Here is a 21,606-nt window from a genome sequence, read left to right on the forward strand (position 1 = left end):
GATGGGCCCTGGGAATGTGGAACAATAAATCATGTGCTTATGAAACTACACCCATGCATATTGTTTTGTGACTGCAAACTATATCCCTATGAATGTCTTCAGGAAAATGTGTTTGTTTTCTCTGCTTGTTAAATCCTTGCATGGCAATTTAAGTTCCTCTCTTATACTGTATAATTGATTGGCAGCCTCCAAGTGTTTACCTTTATAAAGATTGATAGACCACTCTTGAAGAACTCATATCCTCAGGCACCAGCCTGCTGATTTCTGCCCATAACTCAAGCACTCTCTCCTCTTCATTTCTTGTTGATGCAACAAGCAAATTAGAACCTTTCTTTCATATTGGGAGACATTACAGTTTCTCAAGTACCAATGGGCCTTTATGTGTGTTAGGTTCTGTTTCCATATTTTGGAAGCAGGGGGGGAGGGACAATTTATTATTTGCAAGTATGATAACTTGACCATGAATGCAGTAGGATTTTGAAAGGATCTGGACATACTGATACATTGAATCGTAGCACCATTGAACCAGTTATGGTGAAGAGTCTTTGAAAATACAAACTGAAAAAGAGATAATGAGTTAAATGTATCAGACACAAAGTGCAACATGAGATTATATTACTGAACCAAACTTGGGTAAAGCCAATCTACTGATACCAGGTTATGGTCAAGGCAAGTGCAGTGTTTATTTCAGAGCCCAGCAAGGAGTATGGGTAGCTAAGGCTAAAAGGACCCGAACTCCTGGAAGGGTTTCAGGGAAGGGATTTTAAAGGTCAGATGAGGAAAAGGTCAAGGAGTGCATGACCAACTCATGGAGCTGGTGGTGTGGTAACTACCTTCTGGTTCCAGCTAGTCTGGGTCTAAGTGTTGGTGGTCAGCAATCCGTTAACTTCTTTTACCTTGTGGGATTTTAGTAACTGCAAAACAACTCAAGGGTGTGGCTCAGAATTTTATCTATAGCCCTGGAAGAGGAATTACAGGTCTTTGACTTTGTTTTATGGTTCAGTTATTATTTGGGCTTATTAAACTGTTTTCCTTTTGTTTCTGTATTTTCTCACTTTCCTGATTGAGTTTGCTCTTTAGAACTCCAGGAAGGCCTAGGAGGCTAGAGCTTTTATACAAACAAATTGTGGGGGACACAGCAGGGTCCTGCTTATCTTCAGTTGTACTTCAAAGTGCCAGGTTTCAGAGCCTGTATTCTGTTCATGAAAAGGTATTTTGCCCTTATGGAGCCTTAGTGAGTATTGATAATGATTGATATGGTTTAAATTTCAATTCAGTCATGTTTGCAATTTCATTATCATGCAAAAATTATAAAAACCTTGTGCTGCTGTGCTTAATCATGTCTGACTGTGACCCCATGGACTGTAGCCCACCAGGCTCCTCTATCCATGAAAATTCTCTGTTTCCTCCTGCAGGGGATCTTCTCCATCCAGGGACTGAACCTCTGTCTCTTGGGTCTCCTGTATTGGCACTTGAATTCTTTACCACGGTACCCCCTGGGAAGCCCATATTAAACTTTGACCCAGTTCCTATTTGCATGGCACATCAGCTTTGCTGATTCAAACTGCACTAATCTGAGAAATATGCAGAAACCATCTCATAGTTTTATCTGTGATCTTTCATGAATATTCAGGAAGAGTATTAACTTTAAGGTATTACCTTTCAATGTACTACCTCTTTCTCTTTTTGCTACAAAGAATCTTTCCTTTAAAGAGACAGTACTAGTAGTTTCAGTGAACAGATAGATGCATGGATGCATTCATGAGGCATAGACATTGACTTCTTACTGTCTGCATTGTAATCTACAGAGGCTCAAAAGACATGGTTCCTATGCTTATCTCATCATTAATTTAATATCATGGTGCAAGGTAGTGGGAATACCACCTGAAATTGTCTAAAGTTTCAAGATACTATTAATCTTCAGAACAAACTCAAACATTAACAGAGGAGTGGAAGATTGACCTTTTTAAAAAATACAACACCAGAGAATATGTATAGAGAAGGTTTAAGTAGGAAACTCAAACTACAGGAACTAAAATATAAGTTAATTAAATAGCTGGATGGGAGTTACAAAAGACTATTCTGTCTGTTAACATGGTATGAACCTTGTTTATATGCATGAGCTGAGTTGCTGTTGGTTGCATGATATACGAGCAAAAGCACTGATTAGAGTGGGCTGTGGTCAGACCAAAGTCTGGAGGAAAAAATTGGCATAGACTGCAGGGAATTTTTCAGGAAGACAGAACAGCATGAAGGACAATGAATGCTAAAGGGCAAAAGGTTAAAAAAAAAGATGGGAAAAATCTGAGTGTTATTGGCCTTTGTATCCCAGATCACTATTACACAGCTCAAAGGTTTTTATAAATATTGAATGACTCCTGGAAGCTGAAACCAAAAATTACTGTGTAAAACTTCTGCTCACTGGACTATTTTACATTTTATACAAGGCAAGTTAAAAGAAGCTAGTTTTAATTGACCATTCCATGCAATCTAGAGTGTGGTGGTCTTGTTGGGACAGGCAGATACCACTCTGAATATCTGGAACATCCAACACAGAGAACATTCCAGATAATTCAACTCAAATGACTTCATAATTCCGAAATAGTTTTCTGTATTATACAGTAGAACTTTTTTTGCTAAACCAGTTTTCATGAGATCACTAGAAATTAGAATGAGCTTGCATTGTTGTTGTTCAGTTGCTAAGTCGTGTCAGAGTCTTGGCGACCTCATGGACTGCAGCACTCCAGGCTTCCCTGTCCTTCACTATCTCCCAGAGTTTATGTCCATTGAGTCAGTTGTGTGTTTGCATGCTTTTGTTTTATTTGGAATCCAGCCAGAACTTCTAAAATGACTTCAAATAATCCATCCTTTGATAGAATTCAAAATATACTCAAGTCAGCTTTGCAACGTCAATTTCCTTAACCTATAAATCTATATAGTAAATAAAAATTCAGCCAACTCTGTTACTGATGACTTTACGTTGTAAATTTGTGAGGCTCATATTTTTCAAATTTGACTTTATTGACACCAACTGAGTGATTTTTGTTAATGCTAGAATTTTCACCTTTTGAAAAAGTTAGCTTTGAAAGATCTATTTTAAAAATGTAACACATGACCATTAGTCAAAAGGCATATGTATGGATATTCTGGGAAAATTATGTCTCTTTTCCACCTTTGGCTCCTTGCCACTCTGTTCCCCTCCCTGGGAAATACCATTATTTATCCTCATTTTTTTATATTTTAAATAACTCTCAATATAATGAGAAGCTCTCAACTTGTATCTAATTGAATGTAATTTGTTACTAAGGCAAATTATGAGCAACAGGAGGTTAACTGTAGTGATACTGTGTGAAACATTTTTTAATTTTAAAACAGGAATGAAATAATACTATTTGGGAAAAATCTTATATAAATTTATCTGAGTGCTTGTGTACCCAATAATCTGTAATTATTAATATTCTCCTTCTTGGCTAACATTTATGTTTAATCATTCCTATTTTAAAATAGTTCTCTGCTGAACCTCATATTTCTGTGCTCATCTTGGAATTCTTTCACATTTTTAAAACAATCACAGTTATGCCTAGTTCTTAAAATAAAGATCAAGTGGTATTTTTTCACTTTTTTGCTCAACATATAAGGAACATATTTGTTTAATAAAAGTTGATTTGAAAATATATACTTTAATTTTTCTGTATGCATGCATGCATGCTAAGTTGCTTCAGTTGTGTCCAACTTGTTGCAACTCTATGGACCATAGCCTGCCACTCTCCTCTGTCCTGGGATTCTGGAGTGGATTGCAATGCCCTCCTCCAAGAGATCTTCCTAACCTAGGAATTGAACCTGCATCTCTTATGTCTCCTGTATTAGGAGATGGGTTTTTTACCACTAGCACCACCTGGGAAGCCCATTTTTCTAACACTTATAGAAATATGATATATGTGCATTTTACATTTTTAAAAAAATAACTGAGAATATAAGTTACATAAGGGCAGGTGTTTTTGTTTTAGTCACTTCTGTATCACTTGTTCCTGAATGCTGCCTAGAGCATAGAAATGTTGTATTTCCTAAGTGAATGAATTAACAGATTTGTTCAATATATCAAACAAAACAAGGGAAATTCCAAAGTGCAACTTAAACATTTGTATTTTATTATCTTTTAGGATGGTAGTCAAAATTAGACTCATTTTATATTGGTTATGTTGTCTATATTTAGTTTTACAATTAATTCATATTTTAAGTTGTGCAGTGTACAAGGCAAATTTGATGCCTATGGTAGAAGATTCCTCATGAGATATTGAAGGCAGCTATATTATCCCTTAATTATTTGCTCTATACTTAACATGCACATATGTGAATACATAACCAGTAGCATTTTATGATATAGTTTTTATCTTCTTAAGATATGGTCATATGATGATCATAATGCTAATTTAATAGGTCATTGTCCTGTTAGTCACCCAACTCCCAAATTTGCTTTTATAACTCTTTTGTGGGTCTTCTTGAATACACACCAAGTCTGGTTGATTCTTGTGCCAGTGGTAAAATTATTTGTGCATTCATTTGAGAACTAGCATTGTTTCTTCTTAACTCTCCACAGAATTAATTTTCCCACCATGATTTTAACTTTATTATAAATTAGTTGGCCTTATGTAGAGTATTAACTGGGTGTGTACATAGCTGTATATCTACACAAGATGTGTGTGTGTAGTTGGTGTGTGTGTGTGTGTGTGTGTCCCTCGGCATTATACATCCTCTTATATAAAGTACATGCTTACCCAGTGCTAACTAATCTGGGCTTAAACTTCATATCTGAGTCATATAACTTTCATTAAGTGAATTATCATTCATTACCTTTAGATTTGCAAACAACAAGTTATTTCTGGAAACCTCTCAAGGAAACTTTCTGACAATCTATTTGTTACTCCTGGCAGAAGGTTCTCAAAATTACTTTATTTTCCTAAATATCCTGCAACATATTTTACCATTTTATTGAAAGTCTTGGTCTTCTGTTCCTATTTTTATTTTCTAAACAGATTCACTCAGAGCTGGTAACCCTGTGACTGGATTCAGAACTGAGTTTCACAGATTACTACAGAACTAGTGACAATTGTGCGTCCTGAGCAAGCTATTGAAGGCTTTCTTTCTAGTTAAAGGTTTCCAATTTCAACCTCATAGGGTGTACTGTTTTGTTATTTGAAAGGAAAGTTTTTTCCTAAAAGTCCCATTTTATAAAAATAATGCATTCCAGTGTCAGAATGGATTCACTGTTAAAAAATGAAAGTAGCATGCCTTCTTTATCTTTCTTTTATATTTATAATCCCAGTTAAAATCAATATATATTTATTTTGAAAATGAAGGCACATTTCTTCATCTTCACCTCTAATTCAGTTCAAAGTGAATTACTGGTTAATTCTCTACTGATGATGGTTGTTCACAGAGATTCAAAGTCCTTCACTGACCACTGTATCCTCTTGGTTCTTGTAGGAATAGTTGGTTTTAGGACCTGAGCTGCTTATTAAGTACAATGACCTCTGGCTTCTTATGTGGTAGAATCTATGTGGCTAAGAGTAAAACTAGTGATGTTTTCTCTTTGCATGAATTTAAAATTTTATATGCACAGTCCTGCAGTTACTTGTGTTTTAGAAATTATTTTCCTCATATATAATGTCATTTAAAATGCTGAAAGACTTTCCTTTTGAAAGTCTGTTCAGTTATGATACAAAAATTGTAGATAGCTTATATCAAATTAATACTTGATTATTCCCTCCACAGATTTTTTTTTTTTAATTATTCATTTTGTCTGATAACACCATGTGAAATTTATTTTTAGGGGGATAGTTCCTACGTGAAAGATCGCTGGTGTGTTTTTGATGGATTTATGGTCTTTTGCCTTTGGGTTTCATTGGTGTTACAGGTAATTAAACACTTTTAACTTACAAGGGTATATTTTCCAAAATGGGCATTATTTTGCATTGAAAATCTAAATTGATATGTTAAAGAACATATATATGTGTGTATGTGTGTGTGTGTGTATATATATATATGTGTGTGTGTATATATATATATGTGTGTGTGAATATATATATAATGTGATTGGGTAATTGTCTAGAAACACTTTTAATGTTTATTGATTTTTAAAAGCCTGACATTTTAATCATCATCAGTCAGATGTTCACATTATTTTTCAATCAGAAATAAAAATCAGTACCATACAAGATTATTTCTCATTAAACAGACATTAGAAATATATTGACTGAAATAAAGGGAAGGAACATGGAGTGAGGTTTCTGTATTTGTAGAATAAAAATTTGAATTTAAAAATCAAAAGTCCAGTCTTTTCAGTGACTAAATTCTCACTAAAAATAGCTAAAATAATATAAATACATTGGGGTATATATTGGGTAACATAAATAGTGTATTGCAAATGGAAAATTCCTTACTTTGAGAAATGGGGAACATATATTTAAAAGGCCTGAGGGAGAGATTTTATTAAAAACAGTATAATTCATTCCCAGGCACTCATTCAGGCTTGATTTTGTATTTAATTCAACTGAACTTATTATATTCTTCATTTTAAAAATTCAGAATAAAATAAATTCATCATCCGTCCCAGAAACTCATCATGGTTCGTATTGATAAGCTGTTCTTATTTTTATAAAGCTCACTTCTCTAACAATTAATTTCATCCTGCATATTAAATGTGTTCTTTTCCATTTAGTAACTATTGTATGATTGACAAACATTTTCTAATTATCCTCTTGCCTCTGCTGGTAAATGGAATTCTTTTTCATAATATCTTTATTAACTCTTTCTCCATTAATCTATGTTCTAGATACTCGAAAAGTTCCACCAAAGACTGTTGGTAGTGAGGAAAACTTGGCATACTTACTCCATTTTTGTAATAAAAACTGTGCCTTGATGAATCATTTAGAAAATGAACAAGATTAATGACACTTTCACTCATTTACGTATTTGTTTCTCTTAAGAGAGCTATTCAACATGTACTCCAAAGAAAGTTAGTGTTGGTGGATGGCAGTGTGGGACTTAGTTCAGGGAACATGTATGGCGTCCTGTGACGCTGTCTGTATGTGTCCTGACTACACCCAATGCTGAGCGAAAGCCTGAGTTGTCTGTTCACCTCTGAATTTGCAGGTGTTTGAAATCGCTGATATAGTTGATCAGATGTCTCCTTGGGGCATGTTGCGGATCCCACGGCCACTAATTATGATCCGGGCATTCCGGATTTATTTCCGATTTGAGCTACCAAGGACCAGAATTACAAATATTTTAAAGTAAGCACTACTTTTACGTAAATTAAGGGGAAATGTTTATGACATTTTTTGGTAAGTTTCACCTACTTTATTTTTTCCTCCTAGGCGATCAGGAGAACAAATATGGAGTGTTTCCATTTTCCTCCTTTTCTTTCTACTTCTTTATGGCATTTTAGGAGTTCAGATGTTTGGGACATTTACCTATCACTGTGTAGTAAATGACACAAAACCAGGGTAAGTTTATCTACTAACTGCACTTTAACCTTGTGATTTGCAAGGATGTTCCTGCAGTTTTCATGTGAAAAACCTGTCTCAATTGTTTTATTTTTTTTTTATTTTTTTTTTCCAGTGGGTTTTGTCATACATTGATATGAATCAGCCATGGATTTACATGTATTCCCAATCCCGATCCCCCCTCCCACCTCCCTCTCCACCTGATTCCTCTGGGTCTTCCCAGTGCACCAGGCCCGAGCACTTGTCTCATGCATCCCACCTGGGCTGGTGATCTGTTTCACCATAGATAATATACATGCTGTTCTTTTGAAATATCCCACCCTCACATTCTCCCACAGAGTTCAAAAGTCTGTTCTGTATTTCTGTGTTCTTTTTCTGTTTTGCATATAGGGTTATCGTTACCATCTTTCTAAATTCCATATATATGTGTTAGTATGCTGTAATGTTCTTTATCTTTCTGGCTTACTTCACTCTGTATAATGGGCTCCAGTTTCATCCATCTCATTAGGACTGGTTCAAATGAATTCTTTTTAATGGCTGAGTAATATTCCATGGTGTATATGTACACAGCTTCCTTATCCATTCATCTGCTGATGGGCATCTAGGTTGCTTCCATGTCCTGGCTATTATAAACAGTGCTGCGATGAACATTGGGGTGCACGTGTCTCTTTCAGATCTGGTTTCCTCAGTGTGTATGCCCAGAAGTGGGATTGCTGGGTCATATGGCAGTTCTATTTCCAGTTTTTTAAGAAATCTCCACACTGTTCTCCATAGCGGCTGTACTAGTTTGCATTCCCACCAACAGTGTAAGAGGGTTCCCTTTTCTCCACACCCTCTCCAGCATTTATTGCTTGTAGACTTTTGGATAGCAGCCATCCTGACTGGCGTAATGGTACCTCATTGTGGTTTTGATTTGCATTTCTCTGATATGAGTGATGTTGAGCATCTTTTCATGTGTTTGTTAGCCATCTGTATGTCTTCTTTGGAGAAATGTCTGTTTAGTTCTTTGGCCCATTTTTTGATTGGGTCATTTATTTTTCTGGAATTGAGCTGCAGGAGTTGCTTGTATATTTTTGAGATTAATCCTTTGTCTGTTTCTTCATTTGCTATTATTTTCTCCCAATCTGAGGGCTGTCTTTTCACCTTACTTATAGTTTCCTTTGTAGTGCAAAAGCTTTTAAGTTTCATTAGGTCCCATTTGTTTAGTTTTGCTTTTATTTCCAATATTCTGGGAGGTGGGTCATAGAGGATCTTGCTGTGATTTATGTCAGAGAGTGTTTTGCCTATGTTCTCCTCTAGGAGTTTTATAGTTTCTGGTCTTACATTTAGATCTTTAATCCATTTTGAGTTTATTTTTGTGTATGGTGTTAGAAAGTGTTCTAGTTTCATTCTTTTTACAAGTGGTTGACCAGTTTTCCCAGCACCACTTGTTAAAGAGGTTGTCTTTTTTCCATTGTATATCCTTGCCTCCTTTGTCAAAGATAAGGTGTCCATAGGTTCGTGGATTTATCTCTGGGCTTTCTATTCTGTTCCATTGATCTATATTTCTGTCTTTGTGCCAGTACCATACTGTCTTGATGACTGTGGCTTTGTAGTAGAGTCTGAAGTCAGGCAGGTTGATTCTCCAGTTCCATTCTTCTTTCTCAAGATTACTTTGGCTATTCGAGGTTTTTTGTATTTCCATACAAATTGTGAAATTCTTTGTCTAGTTCTGTGAAAAATACCGTTGGTAGCTTGATAGGGATTGCATTGAATCTATAGACTGCTTTGGGTAGAATAGCCATTTTGACAATATTTGATTCTTCCAATCCATGAACACTGGTATGTTTTCTCCATCTGTTTGTGTCCTCTTTGATTTCTTTCATCAGTGTTTTATAGTTTTCTATGTATAGGTCTTTTGTTTCTTTAGGTAGATATACTCCTAAGTATTTTATTCTTTTTGTTGCAATGGTGAATGGTATTGTTTCCTTAATTTCTCTTTCTGTTTTTTCATTGTTAGTATTATAGGAATGCAAGGGATTCCTGGTGTGTAATTTTATATCCTGCAACTTTACTATATTCGATTGATTAGCTCTAGTAATTTTCTGGTAGAGTCTTTAGGGTTTTCTATATAGAGGATCATGTCATCTGCAAACAGTGAGAGTTTTACTTCTTCTTTTCCTATCTGGATTCCTTTTACTTCTTTTTCTGCTCTGATTGCTGTGGCCAAAACTTCCAACACTATGTTGAATAGTAGTGGTGAGAGTGGGCACCCTTGTCTTGTTCCTGATTTCAGGGGAAATGCCTTCAATTTTTCACCATTGAGGGTGATGCTTGCTGTGGGTTTGTCATATATAGCTTTTATTATGTTGAGGTATGTTCCTTCTATTCCTGCTTTTTGGAGAGTTTTAATCATAAATGAGTGTTGAATTTTGTCAAAGGCTTTCTCTGCATCTATTGAGATAATCATATGGTTTTTATCTTTCAATTTGTTAATGTGGTGTATTACATTGATTGATTTGCGGATATTAAAGAATCCTTGCATTCCTGGGATAAAGCCCACTTGGTCGTGGTGTATGATTTTTTTAATATGTTGTTGGATTCTGTTTGCTAGAATTTTGTTAAGGATTTTTGCATCTATGTTCATCAGTGATATTGGCCTGTAGTTTTCTTTTTTTGTGGCATCTTTGTCTGGTTTTGGAATTAGGGTGATGGTGGCCTCATAGAATGAGTTTGGAAGTTTACCTTCATCTGCAATTTTCTGGAAGAGTTTGAGTAAGATAGGTGTTAGCTCTTCTCTAAATTTTTGGTAGAATTCAGCTGTGAAGCCATCTGGTCCTGGGCTTTTGTTTGCTGGAAGATTTTTGATGACAGTTTCGATTTCCTTGCTTGTGATGGGTCTGTTAAGATCTTCTATTTCTTCCTGGTTCAGTTTTGGAAAGTTATACTTTTCTAAGAATTTGTCCATTTCATCCAAGTTGTCCATTTTATTGGCATAGAGCTGCTGGTAGTAGTCTCTTATGATCCTTTGTATTTCAGTGTTGTCTGTTGTGATCTCTCCATTTTCATTTCTAATTTTGTTAATTTGGTTCTTCTCTCTTTGTTTCTTAATGAGTCTTGCTAATGGTTTGTCAATTTTGTTTATTTTTTCAAAAAACCAGCTTTTAGCTTTGTTGATTTTTGCTATGGTCTCTTTAGTTTCTTTTGCATTTATTTCTGCCCTGATTTTTAAGATTTCTTTCCTTCTGCTAACCCTGGGGTTCTTCATTTCTTCCTTCTCTAGTTGCTTTAGGTGTAGAGTTGGGTTATTTATTTGGTTTTTTTCTTGTTTCTTGATGTAAGCCTGTAATGCTATGAACCTTCCCCTTAGCACTGCTTTTACAGTGTCCCATAGGTTTTGGGTTGTTGTGTTTTCATTTTCATTCATTTCTATACATATTTTGATTTCTTTTTTGATTTCTTCTATGATTTGTTGGTTATTCAGAAGCGTGTTATTTAGCCTCCATATGTTTGAATTTTTAACAATTTTTTTCCTGTAATTGAGATCTAATCTTACTGCACTGTGGTCAGAAAAGATGACTGGAATGATTTCAATTTTTTTTAATTTTCCAAGACCAGATTTATGGCCCAGGATGTGATCTATTCTGGAGAAGGTTCCGTGTGCACTTGAGAAAAAGGTGAAGTTGATTGTTTTGGGGTGAAATGTCCTATAGATATCAATTAGGTCTAGCTGGTCCATTGTGTCATTTAAGGTTTGTGTTTCCTTGTTAATTTTCTGTTTAGTTGATCTATCCATAGTTGTGAGTGGGGTATTAAAGTCTCCCACTATTATTGTGTTACTATTAATTTCCTCTTTCATACTCGTTAGCGTTTGCCGTACATATTGCGGTGCTCCTATGTTGGGTGCATATATATTTATAATTGTTATATCTTCTTCTTTGATTGATCCTTTGATCATTATGTAGTGTCCTTCTTTGTCTCTTTTCACATCCTTTATTTGAAAGTCTATTTTATCTGATATGAGTATTGCGACTCCTGCTTTCTTTTGGTCTCCGTTTGCATGAAATATTTTTTTCCAGCCCTTCACTTTTAGTCTGTATGTGTCTCTTGTTTTGAGGTGGGTCTCTTGTAGACAGCATATATAGGGGTCTTGTTTTTGTATCCATTCAGCCAATCTTTGTCTTTTGGTTGGGGCATTCAACCCATTTACATTTAGGGTAATTATTGATAGGTGTGGTCCCGTGCCATTTACTTTGTTGTTTTGGGTTCACGTTTATACAACCTTTCTGCATTTCCTGTCTAGAGAAGATCCTTTAGCATTTGTTGAAGAGCTGGTTTGGTGGTGCTGAATTCTCTCAGCTTTTGCTTATCTGTAAAGCTTTTGAATTCTCCTTCATATCTGAATGAGATCCTTGCTGGATACAGTAATCTAGGTTGTAGGTTATTCTCTTTCATTACTTTCAGTACGTCCTGCCATTCCCTTCTGGCCTGGAGGGTTTCTATTGATAGATCAGCTGTTATCCTTATGGGAATCCCTTTGTGTGTTATTTGTTGTTTTTCCCTTCCTGCTTTTAATATTTGTTCTTTGTGTTTGATCTTTGTTAATTTGATTAATATGTGTCTTGGGGTGTTTCGCCTTGGGTTTATCCTGTTTGGGACTCTCTGGGTTTCTTGGATTTGGGTGGCTATTTCCTTCCCCATTTTAGGGAAGTTTTCAGCTATTATCTCCTCGAGTATTTTCTCATGGCCTTTCTTTTTGTCTTCTCCTTCTGGAACTCCTATGATTCGAATGTTGGGGCGTTTCACATTGTCCCAGAGGTCCCTGAGGTTGTCCTCATTTCTTTTGATCCTTTTTTTCTTTTTTCCTCTCTGCTTCATTTATTTCCACCATTTTATCTTCTACCTCACTTATCCTATCTTCTGCCTCCGTTATTCTACTCTTGGTTCCCTCCAAAGTGTTTTTGATCTCATTCATTGCATTGTTCATTTTTAATTGACTCTTTTTTATTTCTTCTAGGTCTTTATTAAACAGTTCTTGAATCTTTTCAATCTTTTTTTCCAGGCTATTTATCTGTAACTCCATTTTGTTTTCAAGATTTTGGATCATTTTTATTATCATTATTCTAAATTCTTTTCCAGGTAGATTCCCTATCTCCTCCTCTTTTGTTTGACTTGGTGGGCATTTTTCATGTTCCTTTACCTGTTGGGTGTTTCTTTGCCTTTTCATCTTGTTTAGATTGCTGTATCTGGAGTGGGCTTTCTGTATTCTGGAGGTCTGTGGTTCCTTTTTATTGTGGAGGATTAACCCAGTGGGTGGGGTTAGACGATTGGCTTGTCAAGATTTCCTGGTTAGGGGAGCTTGCGTCAGTGTTCTGGTGCGTGGAACTTGATTTCTTCTCTTTGGAGAGCAATGGAGTGCCCAGTAATGAGTTTTGAGATGGGTCTATGTGTTAGGTGTGTCCTTGGGCAGCCTGTATGTTGATGTTCAGGGCTATGTTCCTGTGTTGCTGGAGAATTTGCGTGGTATGTTTTGCTCTAAAACTTATTGGCTCTTGGGTGGTGGTTGGTTTCAGTGTAGGTATGGAGGCTTTTGGACGGTCACTTATTACTTAAAGTTCCATGTAGTCAGGAGTTTTCTGGTGTTCTCAGGTTTTGGGCTTAAGTCTCCTGCCTCTGGATTTCAGTTTTATTCTTCCTGTAGTCTCAGGACTTCTCCAACTATACAGCCCTGATAAGAAAACTTCTAGGTTAATGGCTAAAAGATTCTCCCCCATTAGGGACACCCAGAGAGGTTCACAGAGTTACATGAAGAAGAGGAGAGGGAGGAGGGAGATAGAGATGAACAGGAGGAGAAAAAGGGGGACTCAAGAGGAGAGAGACAGATCTACGCAGCTGTCTGTTCCCAGAGTGTTCTCCGTAGCCCAGTCACCTACAAGGATTCACAGAATTGGATTGGGAAGAGAAGGGGAAAGGAGGAAATAGAGGTGTTCTGAGGTAGAAAACAGAGAGTCAAGATTGGGAGAGAATAATCTTCGGTTTAAAAATAGGGCTTCTCTCTTTTTTTTTTTTTGTAAGGTTATAGTGTATTGAAAATGAAAATTAAGGAGTAGTAGAGGAGTACTAGAGGACTTTAAAAGAAATAAGAGAAAAAGAAAAATAGAAAATAGAAGAGAAAAAGGAAAGAAAAAAAAGAAAAAAAAAGAAAGAAAAAGAAAAAAAGAAAAAAAAATTTTTTTTTCCCCCTAATTAAAAAATCATAAAAGTCTGTGGAAATGAAAGTTAAGGAGTAATGGGGGAGTAATAGGGGATTTTAAAGGAAAATAAAAGAGAAGAAAGAAAAAAGAAAAAAAAAGAAAAAAAGGAAAAAAAATAAAAAAAAAAAGAGAAAAAAAGTAAAATTATATCTAGGAGTTTCTCTGGAGCTGTTGCGGTCAGTGTGGGTTCGGCTCAGTTTCAGATAGCTCCTCGTTCCAGCTTACGCTTCTCGATATCTACAGGCCCCTCCGGTGTAGTCAGCGTTTCCTAGAGGGATTTTAATCTGTTGCACCAGTCCCTTCTGAAGCGGTTCCCTTTGTTTATTTGGCTTCTGTTTGCCGGTCTCTTCAGAGCCTCATTTCCGCCCTGACACAGGCAGGCGGAGGTGGACTCTCACCCAGGTAGCTAGCTCCGTCGCTCTGCGGGGCAGGGAGGGGCTTGCGCTGCAGGGAGTGGCTGGCGCCGTGGGGACAGGCCTGCGCCGCGGGGATGGGCTGGGGCTGCCGGGAGGGGCTGACGCTGCTTTCTCCGTCTGTGCTGCTCAGGCTCCCGGCTGTTCTATATGGAGCGCGCCCCGCGCTGCGCGCGGTTCCAGCCCTCGGGTGTTCCACAAAAGCGCGGAACGAAAAGCTGCGCCCCCTCTCTGTGCCTTCCCCGTCAGAGCGGTCCAGGCAGCCAGGGGCTTGGTGGGCGCCCTCTCCCCAGGTGTGGCGCGCCCCCTCCCTTCCGCGGACCCAGTCTCAGTTTCCGCTGGCGCCAGTCGGGCGCGCGCGCCTTCCGCCCTCCGCGTCCCCAGCCCCAGTCCCCGCCCGCGCCGGTCGGGTGCCTGCGGCCTGTGTCTCGCCGCGACCTTCCCCTCCCCCCTGCCTCCTGCCTCCTGCCTCCGGCGGGGCTGGACCGGTCCGCAGCCTGCGAGCTCCTCTCTGGACCCTCTCGGTCTCTTTGTTCTGCGAGCGGCCGGCAGTGTGTTCGGGCCGGTTAATTTACTCTCTCTCTTTTGGTCTCCCACAGTTCAAGTTGGCAACTCACAGAAGTTCCCTCCGATTGTCCTCAGGGCACTCGGGCCCGGACCCTACCCCAAGCAATGCCGCCTAGGAGCTCCCGGGACGGATCTCCGTCCTTAGCTCTTTTGTCTCACTTTTTATCTTTTATATTTTGTCCTACCTCCTTTCGAAGACAATGGGCTGCTTTTCTGGGCGCCTGATGACCTCAGCTAGCGATCAGAAGTTGTTTTGCGAAGTTTGCTCTGCGTTCAGTTATTCTTTTGATGAATTTGTAGGAGAGAAAGTGGTCTCCCCGTCCTACTCCTCCGCCATCTTGGCTCCTCCCTCTCAATTGTTTTAAAAGTACTTGTGTGCTCTCCATGGTCTGTGTTACAACTGAGCGACTTATATACACACATACATACAAAGACTTTATTTGTAAAAGTCCAATTTGATAATACTCCAGATTTCCATCAACAGGTAAATGGATTAACAAGTATATCTATATGATGACTGTGAAAGTATTAGTTGCTCAGTCAGGTCCAACTCTTCGCAACCCCATGGACTGTACCCCACAAGGCTCCTCTGTCCATGGAATTCTCCAGGCAAGAGTATTGAAATGGGTAGTCATTCCCTTTCCCAGGGGATCTTCCTGATTCAGGGATCAAATGTGGGTCTCCTACATTGTAGGCAGATTCTTTACCGGCTGAGTCACTAGGGAAGCCTACTTATAGTAACTACTATTTAGCAATAAAAAAGTATGAGATATTGATATCCACAATATCTTGGGTGAATCTCAAGATAATTATGTTGAGTGAAGAACCTAGACAACAAAGTACATATTCTGTGATTTCATGTATGTAAAATTCTAGAAAATGCAAACTTACCCATGCTGATGAAAGGAAATCATTGTTTGCCTGGGCATAAAGTTTGGGGTGGGAATGAGATGATGAAGGTGTGGTTCTGTGTGTATGTCAAGGTTTCTCAAGCTGTTCTTTTTAACATGTGCAGTTTATTGTATGTCAAGTGTTTGCTGTTTTTGTTGTTACTACAACTAGTTAGAAACGTTTCAGTGTGAAGTAGAGATCTGATTTTCTCCATATAGCTAGGCGCTTATCCCCACACTGCTTACCGTAGGTCATTACTCACAGTATTCAGTGCTGCCTTTCTCATTTCCCAGTTCCCTGTCTGTATTTGGCTCTGTAGCTATGACCTCTTCTGTGCTTGACTGACCTATTTAATGACCCTCTCATTACTATCACGCTCTGGACCTATTTAAATACGAATGTGTCTGTAAGCCTGAGGGTCACCTTTCCCGACCCCAGCCTCACAGGGGCTGAGGACTCTGTTTTCTACTTCTTACAGGCATGGAAACCCCAAGCTCTTGGCTACTGAGTCCTTAGTGTTCATCGATACCATCGTTGAATCAACTCGTGTGTTTCTCTTCTTCTAGTTTTCACTTTCCTTTTACGCATTGCCATTTTGGAATGTGCGTTTTCTTTCTTACAAGCCCAGGTGTGTGTGTGTGTGTGTGCTCAGTCGCTCTATGGAAGTCATGGTTAATGATATATTATATTTAGATGGATAATAACATTATGACAGATTGATAAAGAAGCAGAAATGAAGAAAAGGACAGAGCAAGAAAAGCAAGCTGCTAAATAAAAGCAACAAAGGAGAAATGGTCAGAAAATGGAAAAGCCACGTTAAAAGTGGAGAAAAGCAATGAATTAGTACAAACACAGGATAGGAAAGTTGAAGGAAGTGGTGAGTAACTGTTGACTCGTGTGGGTGAGGGGAGAGATGCATAGAGGGAAACCTGTAGGTAGTTTTCTTTTTAAGTGCATGTGGGCTGCAGAATGTGTCTAGATTGTTCCATGAATGAATATGAAGGTGAAAAAAGATATCGTGTGGGCAGGAGACAATAGAGGAGGAGTGAGGGGAAGGAAAGCTTTTGGGTGAGGAAGCGGCTGTGTGAGAACATCGGTGAATGCAGGAGCCCAATTTAAAGGTACCACTTTTGTTAAAAACCAAGTTAAAAGGCAAAACTTCTCAAATGTGTTAACCCAGCTCGGAGATTAGGCATCATGCTGCAAACTTAACTTTGACACGGAGAATAGACTACAATTAGGGAAGATGGGTGTGAGTATTATCTGAACTCATGGTCCCTGAATCACTCAGTAAGTCCTCTCAGCCAGCTCCACACTGTACTCAGGACTCAGAAATGAATGTCTGGAAAAAAATGTTAAAAGACCTCTCATATGCTGACTCTTAGCTCCAGCTCATTACATTATCCTTAAAAAAAAAAAAGAGTGTACCGTGAAGAATCTCATACATGTTGGCAGCCTTTTCAGCTACTCGAGACATAACAGTGATGGGGAGATGTCTGCATTTTTCTCTTTCTTGGATTTGTATTATCAAATCTGTGCAGTCGCGTTATGCACACACCCATGTATTTTGTCTTCTCTTCATGTGATTCTTCATTTACTATTTGAGAAGATATGTAACTGGCCACACGGTTTTATAAGCAGTGTTACTCATAAAAACAGTTTTCAGAAGTTGGATGACTCATTTCAAGGACCAACCATTTATGCCATTTTTTCTTTTGTATTTTCAGTTCAGTATCAACTGAGTTTTAAAAGCCTTGCTCTCAAGAAAATTTGTCAATACCATTTTACCATCTCCAGACCAGACATTTAATTTGCTTTATTTTTAGAGACTCAAACCACGTCCAGAGTCAGAATGAAACACATACAAATCCCAGTTGAAAAGAATTTTCCAACTTGTTGTGTCCTTTTGTTGCCTCTTAGCTAGGAATTTCTCGTAAACATCTCTGAGTCACAGACACTAAGCTCTACGGTATGATGCTCTGCTTCCAGAGATCAGAGTTGCCAGGTGCTGTCATGACCTCCTTTCTCTTCAGCGTTGTCTTTTAACAATTGTTCCAATCTCTGCTTGATTGATTTGCATGCATGGTAGCCAAATAATAGGACAGCTTTCAGGCAGAGACGTGTGTGTTCAGAGACCTGTATGTCCCAGGTTTCATGGCTGACCTCTGGAATTGATTATGTTAATCTGTGAAGCAGACAGGGCAAATAAAGCAGGAACTCAGTACCTGCGGTTTTGCTTCTGAATGGACCCAGTTTCTTGCAAAGCAGATAGATGGGCATCTCAGCTGTGTCCTCTATAGCAGGGGTCCTCAACCTCCTGGATCTAATGCCTGATGATCTGACGTGGAGCTGATACAGTAATAATAGAAATAAAGTGGGCACAATAAAGGTAATGCGCTTGAATCATCCCCAAACCATCCCCCGACCCCGGTCCATGGAAAAATTATCTTCCACGGAACTGATCCCTGGTGCTGGAATGGTTGAGTACCGCTTCGTTTATAGCGTTACTAGTAAAGCTTTAGCTTTTTCTCCAGTAATGAATGGTGACCTAAGGCAGTTACGGAACAAATAATGGGATTCAACTAAGCAAGACAGTTCATATCCTAAAGAGAGTTGAGGAGACCAGTGGCCTGTGGCGGAAACAGATATTGCAAACTGCCAAATGTGATGGCAAAAATCCCCCTGAAGCTAAAAGAGGAACATGTAAGAAGGAGCTGCTAGGTGAAATAGAACAGATGAAGATTTTCCTGACACCTTATTATCATTCCTGAGAAAGGAGAGAAATTTATTCATGGCTTGGTATCAAATAATGACATCTCATCCCCAAGAATGAGATAATTAGAAAAGGTAAGGAAATGTAAATGTTAAGCATGTAATAGTTTACTGTGCAGAGAGTAAGATTCAACCAGGAGCTCAAGTTAATGTTTGTAATGACTGGACCATCCGCTTTGTGCCCAGGAGGTAGGGGACCACACATCACAGGCACCCTGGACTGTTCTGCTTCTTCCCTGCTGCTGCAGAGTAATTACAGATTACTTCCTGTGGGTCTCAAGGAGAATCTCAGTTACAGACAATTCATTTCATGGTTCCCCCGGCCAGCAGGCTTCCCTGGTTGCTCAGACTGTAAAGAATCTGCCTTCAATGCAGGAAACCCCGGTTTGATCCGTGGGTCGAGAAGATTCCCCTGGAGAAGGGGATGGCAGCCCACTCCAGTATTTTTGCCTGGAGAATCCCATGGGCAGAGGAGCCTGGCAGGGCTACAGTCCATGGCGTCACAAAGAGTTGAACACAACTGAGTGACTCACACACATCCATCCTACTGGGTACTTTTGGTCTTCCCTGGTGGCTCAGACGGTAAAGCATCTGCCTGCAATGTGGGAGTCCCAGCTTCGATCCCTGGGTTGGGAAGAGCCCCTAGAGGAGGAAATGGCAACCCACTCTGGTACTCTTGCCTGGAGAATCCAATGGGCAGAGGAGCCTGGCGGGCTACAGTCCATGGGGTCGTAAAGAGTCGGACGTGACTGAGTGACTTCTCTTTCACTTTCCATCCAGTGGCAGCTTTTAGGACTTGGTGGTATTTTATAAAAGATTACTAAGACCAGAGAAGATATAAAGTTGGATTTGGGGGCAGTTTTCTATACTAGCCCAAATAAAATTTAAGTATTCCTTTCAGAATACTTAGAAAATAAGTGAATGGTTGTTTTATCAACTCTGTTCACAAAACAGTGAGATTTTTTAAAAATAGAAAGGTCAGAAGAATTAAAGATAGAAACATGGTGGAACTTAAGAATATTAATTTTTAATTTCCATGGCCTTTATCAAGAGAGGATTTTGTACAATATGTAAAATCATAAGTGCCTCAGATTCATGCAAAGGACTGTGACTCTTCTTGAAAGGATCAGGAATTAACTCACAGGATTCATGCCGAGGTGTCTGCCAAGTGGGAGGTATAAGAACAAGTTGAGATATTGGAAATACATTCTTTATAATGTTTAAGAAATGAAAGTACTCTGATGATGTATCTACAGTAGATTTCTAACTAAATTAATAGCAATGGTTATGGAGCACCTGTTATATTGCAGATATTTTGCTTATGTAACTGCTTTTTTAGAACAAATCTTACGTCTGCTGCCAACACAGGAGACATAAGCAATGCGGGTTCTATCCCTGGGTCAGGAAGATCCAGGTATGGGTGGGTATGGCTACCCACTCCAGTATTCTTGCCTGGAGAATCCCATGGACAGAGGAGCCTAGAGGGCTACAGTCTAGGGGGTCACAAGAGCTGGACATGACTGAAGTGACTTAGCACCCACCCATGCAAGAATTTGAAAGAAGGGGAATTAACCTACATGTGTGCTTAAAGTCATATCTTTCTGACACTACAAAGTGGTGATGTCCACAGTTAGAGCCTTTTACTTGGGGTTTGCTTGTGGGTGTCCAAAGGACCAGCTTAAAATGTGGTAGTTACTTAAACATTTCCTGAGATGTGTAAATTCGCTCAGTTGCCACTAATGAAGAGCAGAATCCTGAAGGAATAAGCATAGAATTTTGTTTTGACTGAGACAAAACTGGGCAATGCATTACCAGGCATGGTGTGTGTGTGTGAGTAAAATTGTGTATGTCTTTGTAGGAATTTGTGTATATGCCCGTGCGTGTGGCTGGTGGCCTCAAGCAGCTAAGGGACCGTGCAGTTAGGCATCAGACTTTAGAGGAAACATGCTATATAAGGGGCAGGAACCATCACAATGAATTTACAAAGATATCGAAGAAAAGAAATGTGACCCAAAACATCCGTCTCAATGTGGCCATAAGCAGGGGAAACTGAGACTGTCCTCAGGTTGGTCCCCATTTAGGAAACACCTGGAGACATTGATGTCGTGGGAAATGACGGTACTACAATCAAGGGCTTGTAAGACTTGTGAATCCTCTAGGCTAAACTTGGGCCCCTACATGAGCCTTGTCAGTTGTCTCAGGTAGCAGCTACTTGGGGCTCATTTTAAGGCCAGCCCGCAATGAGATTCCATATTCACCATTACGGTGGTTATCTGTATTCACTGCCAAGAAAAGCATTGCATATCTAAACCCTTCGCATCAACTTAAATTCCAGTTTATCCTCCAGAAAGATGAAAAGTTATATCACTAGTCATCCAAATAAAAACCTCGTATTATTTCCGGAGCTGAATCACTGCATAACCTCTCTCCTTCCAGTGTGATACCTTTCGTTCCTTCAGCCTCACCTGGCTTATCTGGTTTTCTGTCTAAACTGCTCATCTGACAACGCAGAAGAAGGCTGAGTGTCATTTCTGAGGCTCACATACGGTACTTTTGTACCATATGGAAAATGACTGTCATCATTAGCTGGTGCTTAGAAGCAGAGAAGTAACATTTGTGGCCACAGTAGGAGAAGGGTTTGTGAATGACACAGAATCCCCAGACAAGTTTACATGCCTTGCAAATCTGCAGGAAAATTCCTTCCTTTACTTTTCTGGGTCTCGGTCTTTTATGGCAAAAGCCATCATGGCCATGATGCTCTTATAAAGAGCTTCTGTGTGCACTTAGAGATCTTATGGTTACTGGAGGAGAAGGATGCAGGGAACGGATAGTTAGAGAGTTTAGGATGAGTATGTGCATGCTGCTATTAACATATTTTAAATGGATAACCACCAGTGTCCTATTATATATCACAGGAAACTGTTTAATGTCATGTGGCAGCCTGGATGGGAGGGGTGTTTTGGGGAGAATGGACATATGTATGTGTGTGACTGAGTCCCTTTGCTGTCCACCTGAAACTATTACAACATTGTTAACTGGTTCTATTCCACTATAAAATAAGAAGTTTAAAAATAACATGAAGAGCTTCTGTGTGGATGAATCTCATGTCATTTGAGAATGTTCCTTAATGTGATGAATACCATTCATGAATCAGGAATCTTAAGTCCATGTCCACACACAGCAAGTATTAATGAAGAGTGATTACGTTATGCATTGTAATCAACA

At 39.0% G+C, this 21,606-nt stretch overlaps 1 protein-coding gene across 3 annotated transcripts in view; it reads left to right on the forward strand.

The window, feature by feature from the left end:
* The window catches only part of NALCN (sodium leak channel, non-selective), a 294,668-nt gene that overhangs the window by 28,970 nt on the left and 244,092 nt on the right, over window positions 1–21,606 (forward strand). For 2 of the 3 annotated variants that reach the window (XM_043477974.1, XM_043477976.1), the window contains exons 4-6: window positions 5,831–5,914; window positions 7,153–7,292; window positions 7,377–7,505. In XM_043477974.1, the coding sequence (XP_043333909.1) occupies window positions 5,831–5,914; window positions 7,153–7,292; window positions 7,377–7,505 (353 nt within the window). The remainder of the gene's footprint in view (window positions 1–5,830; window positions 5,915–7,152; window positions 7,293–7,376; window positions 7,506–21,606) is intronic. The other variant, XM_043477975.1, reaches the window with a different exon arrangement.

This window comes from Cervus canadensis, chromosome 9 (assembly GCF_019320065.1).
Source record: "Cervus canadensis isolate Bull #8, Minnesota chromosome 9, ASM1932006v1, whole genome shotgun sequence".
NCBI lineage: Eukaryota > Metazoa > Chordata > Mammalia > Artiodactyla > Cervidae > Cervus > Cervus canadensis.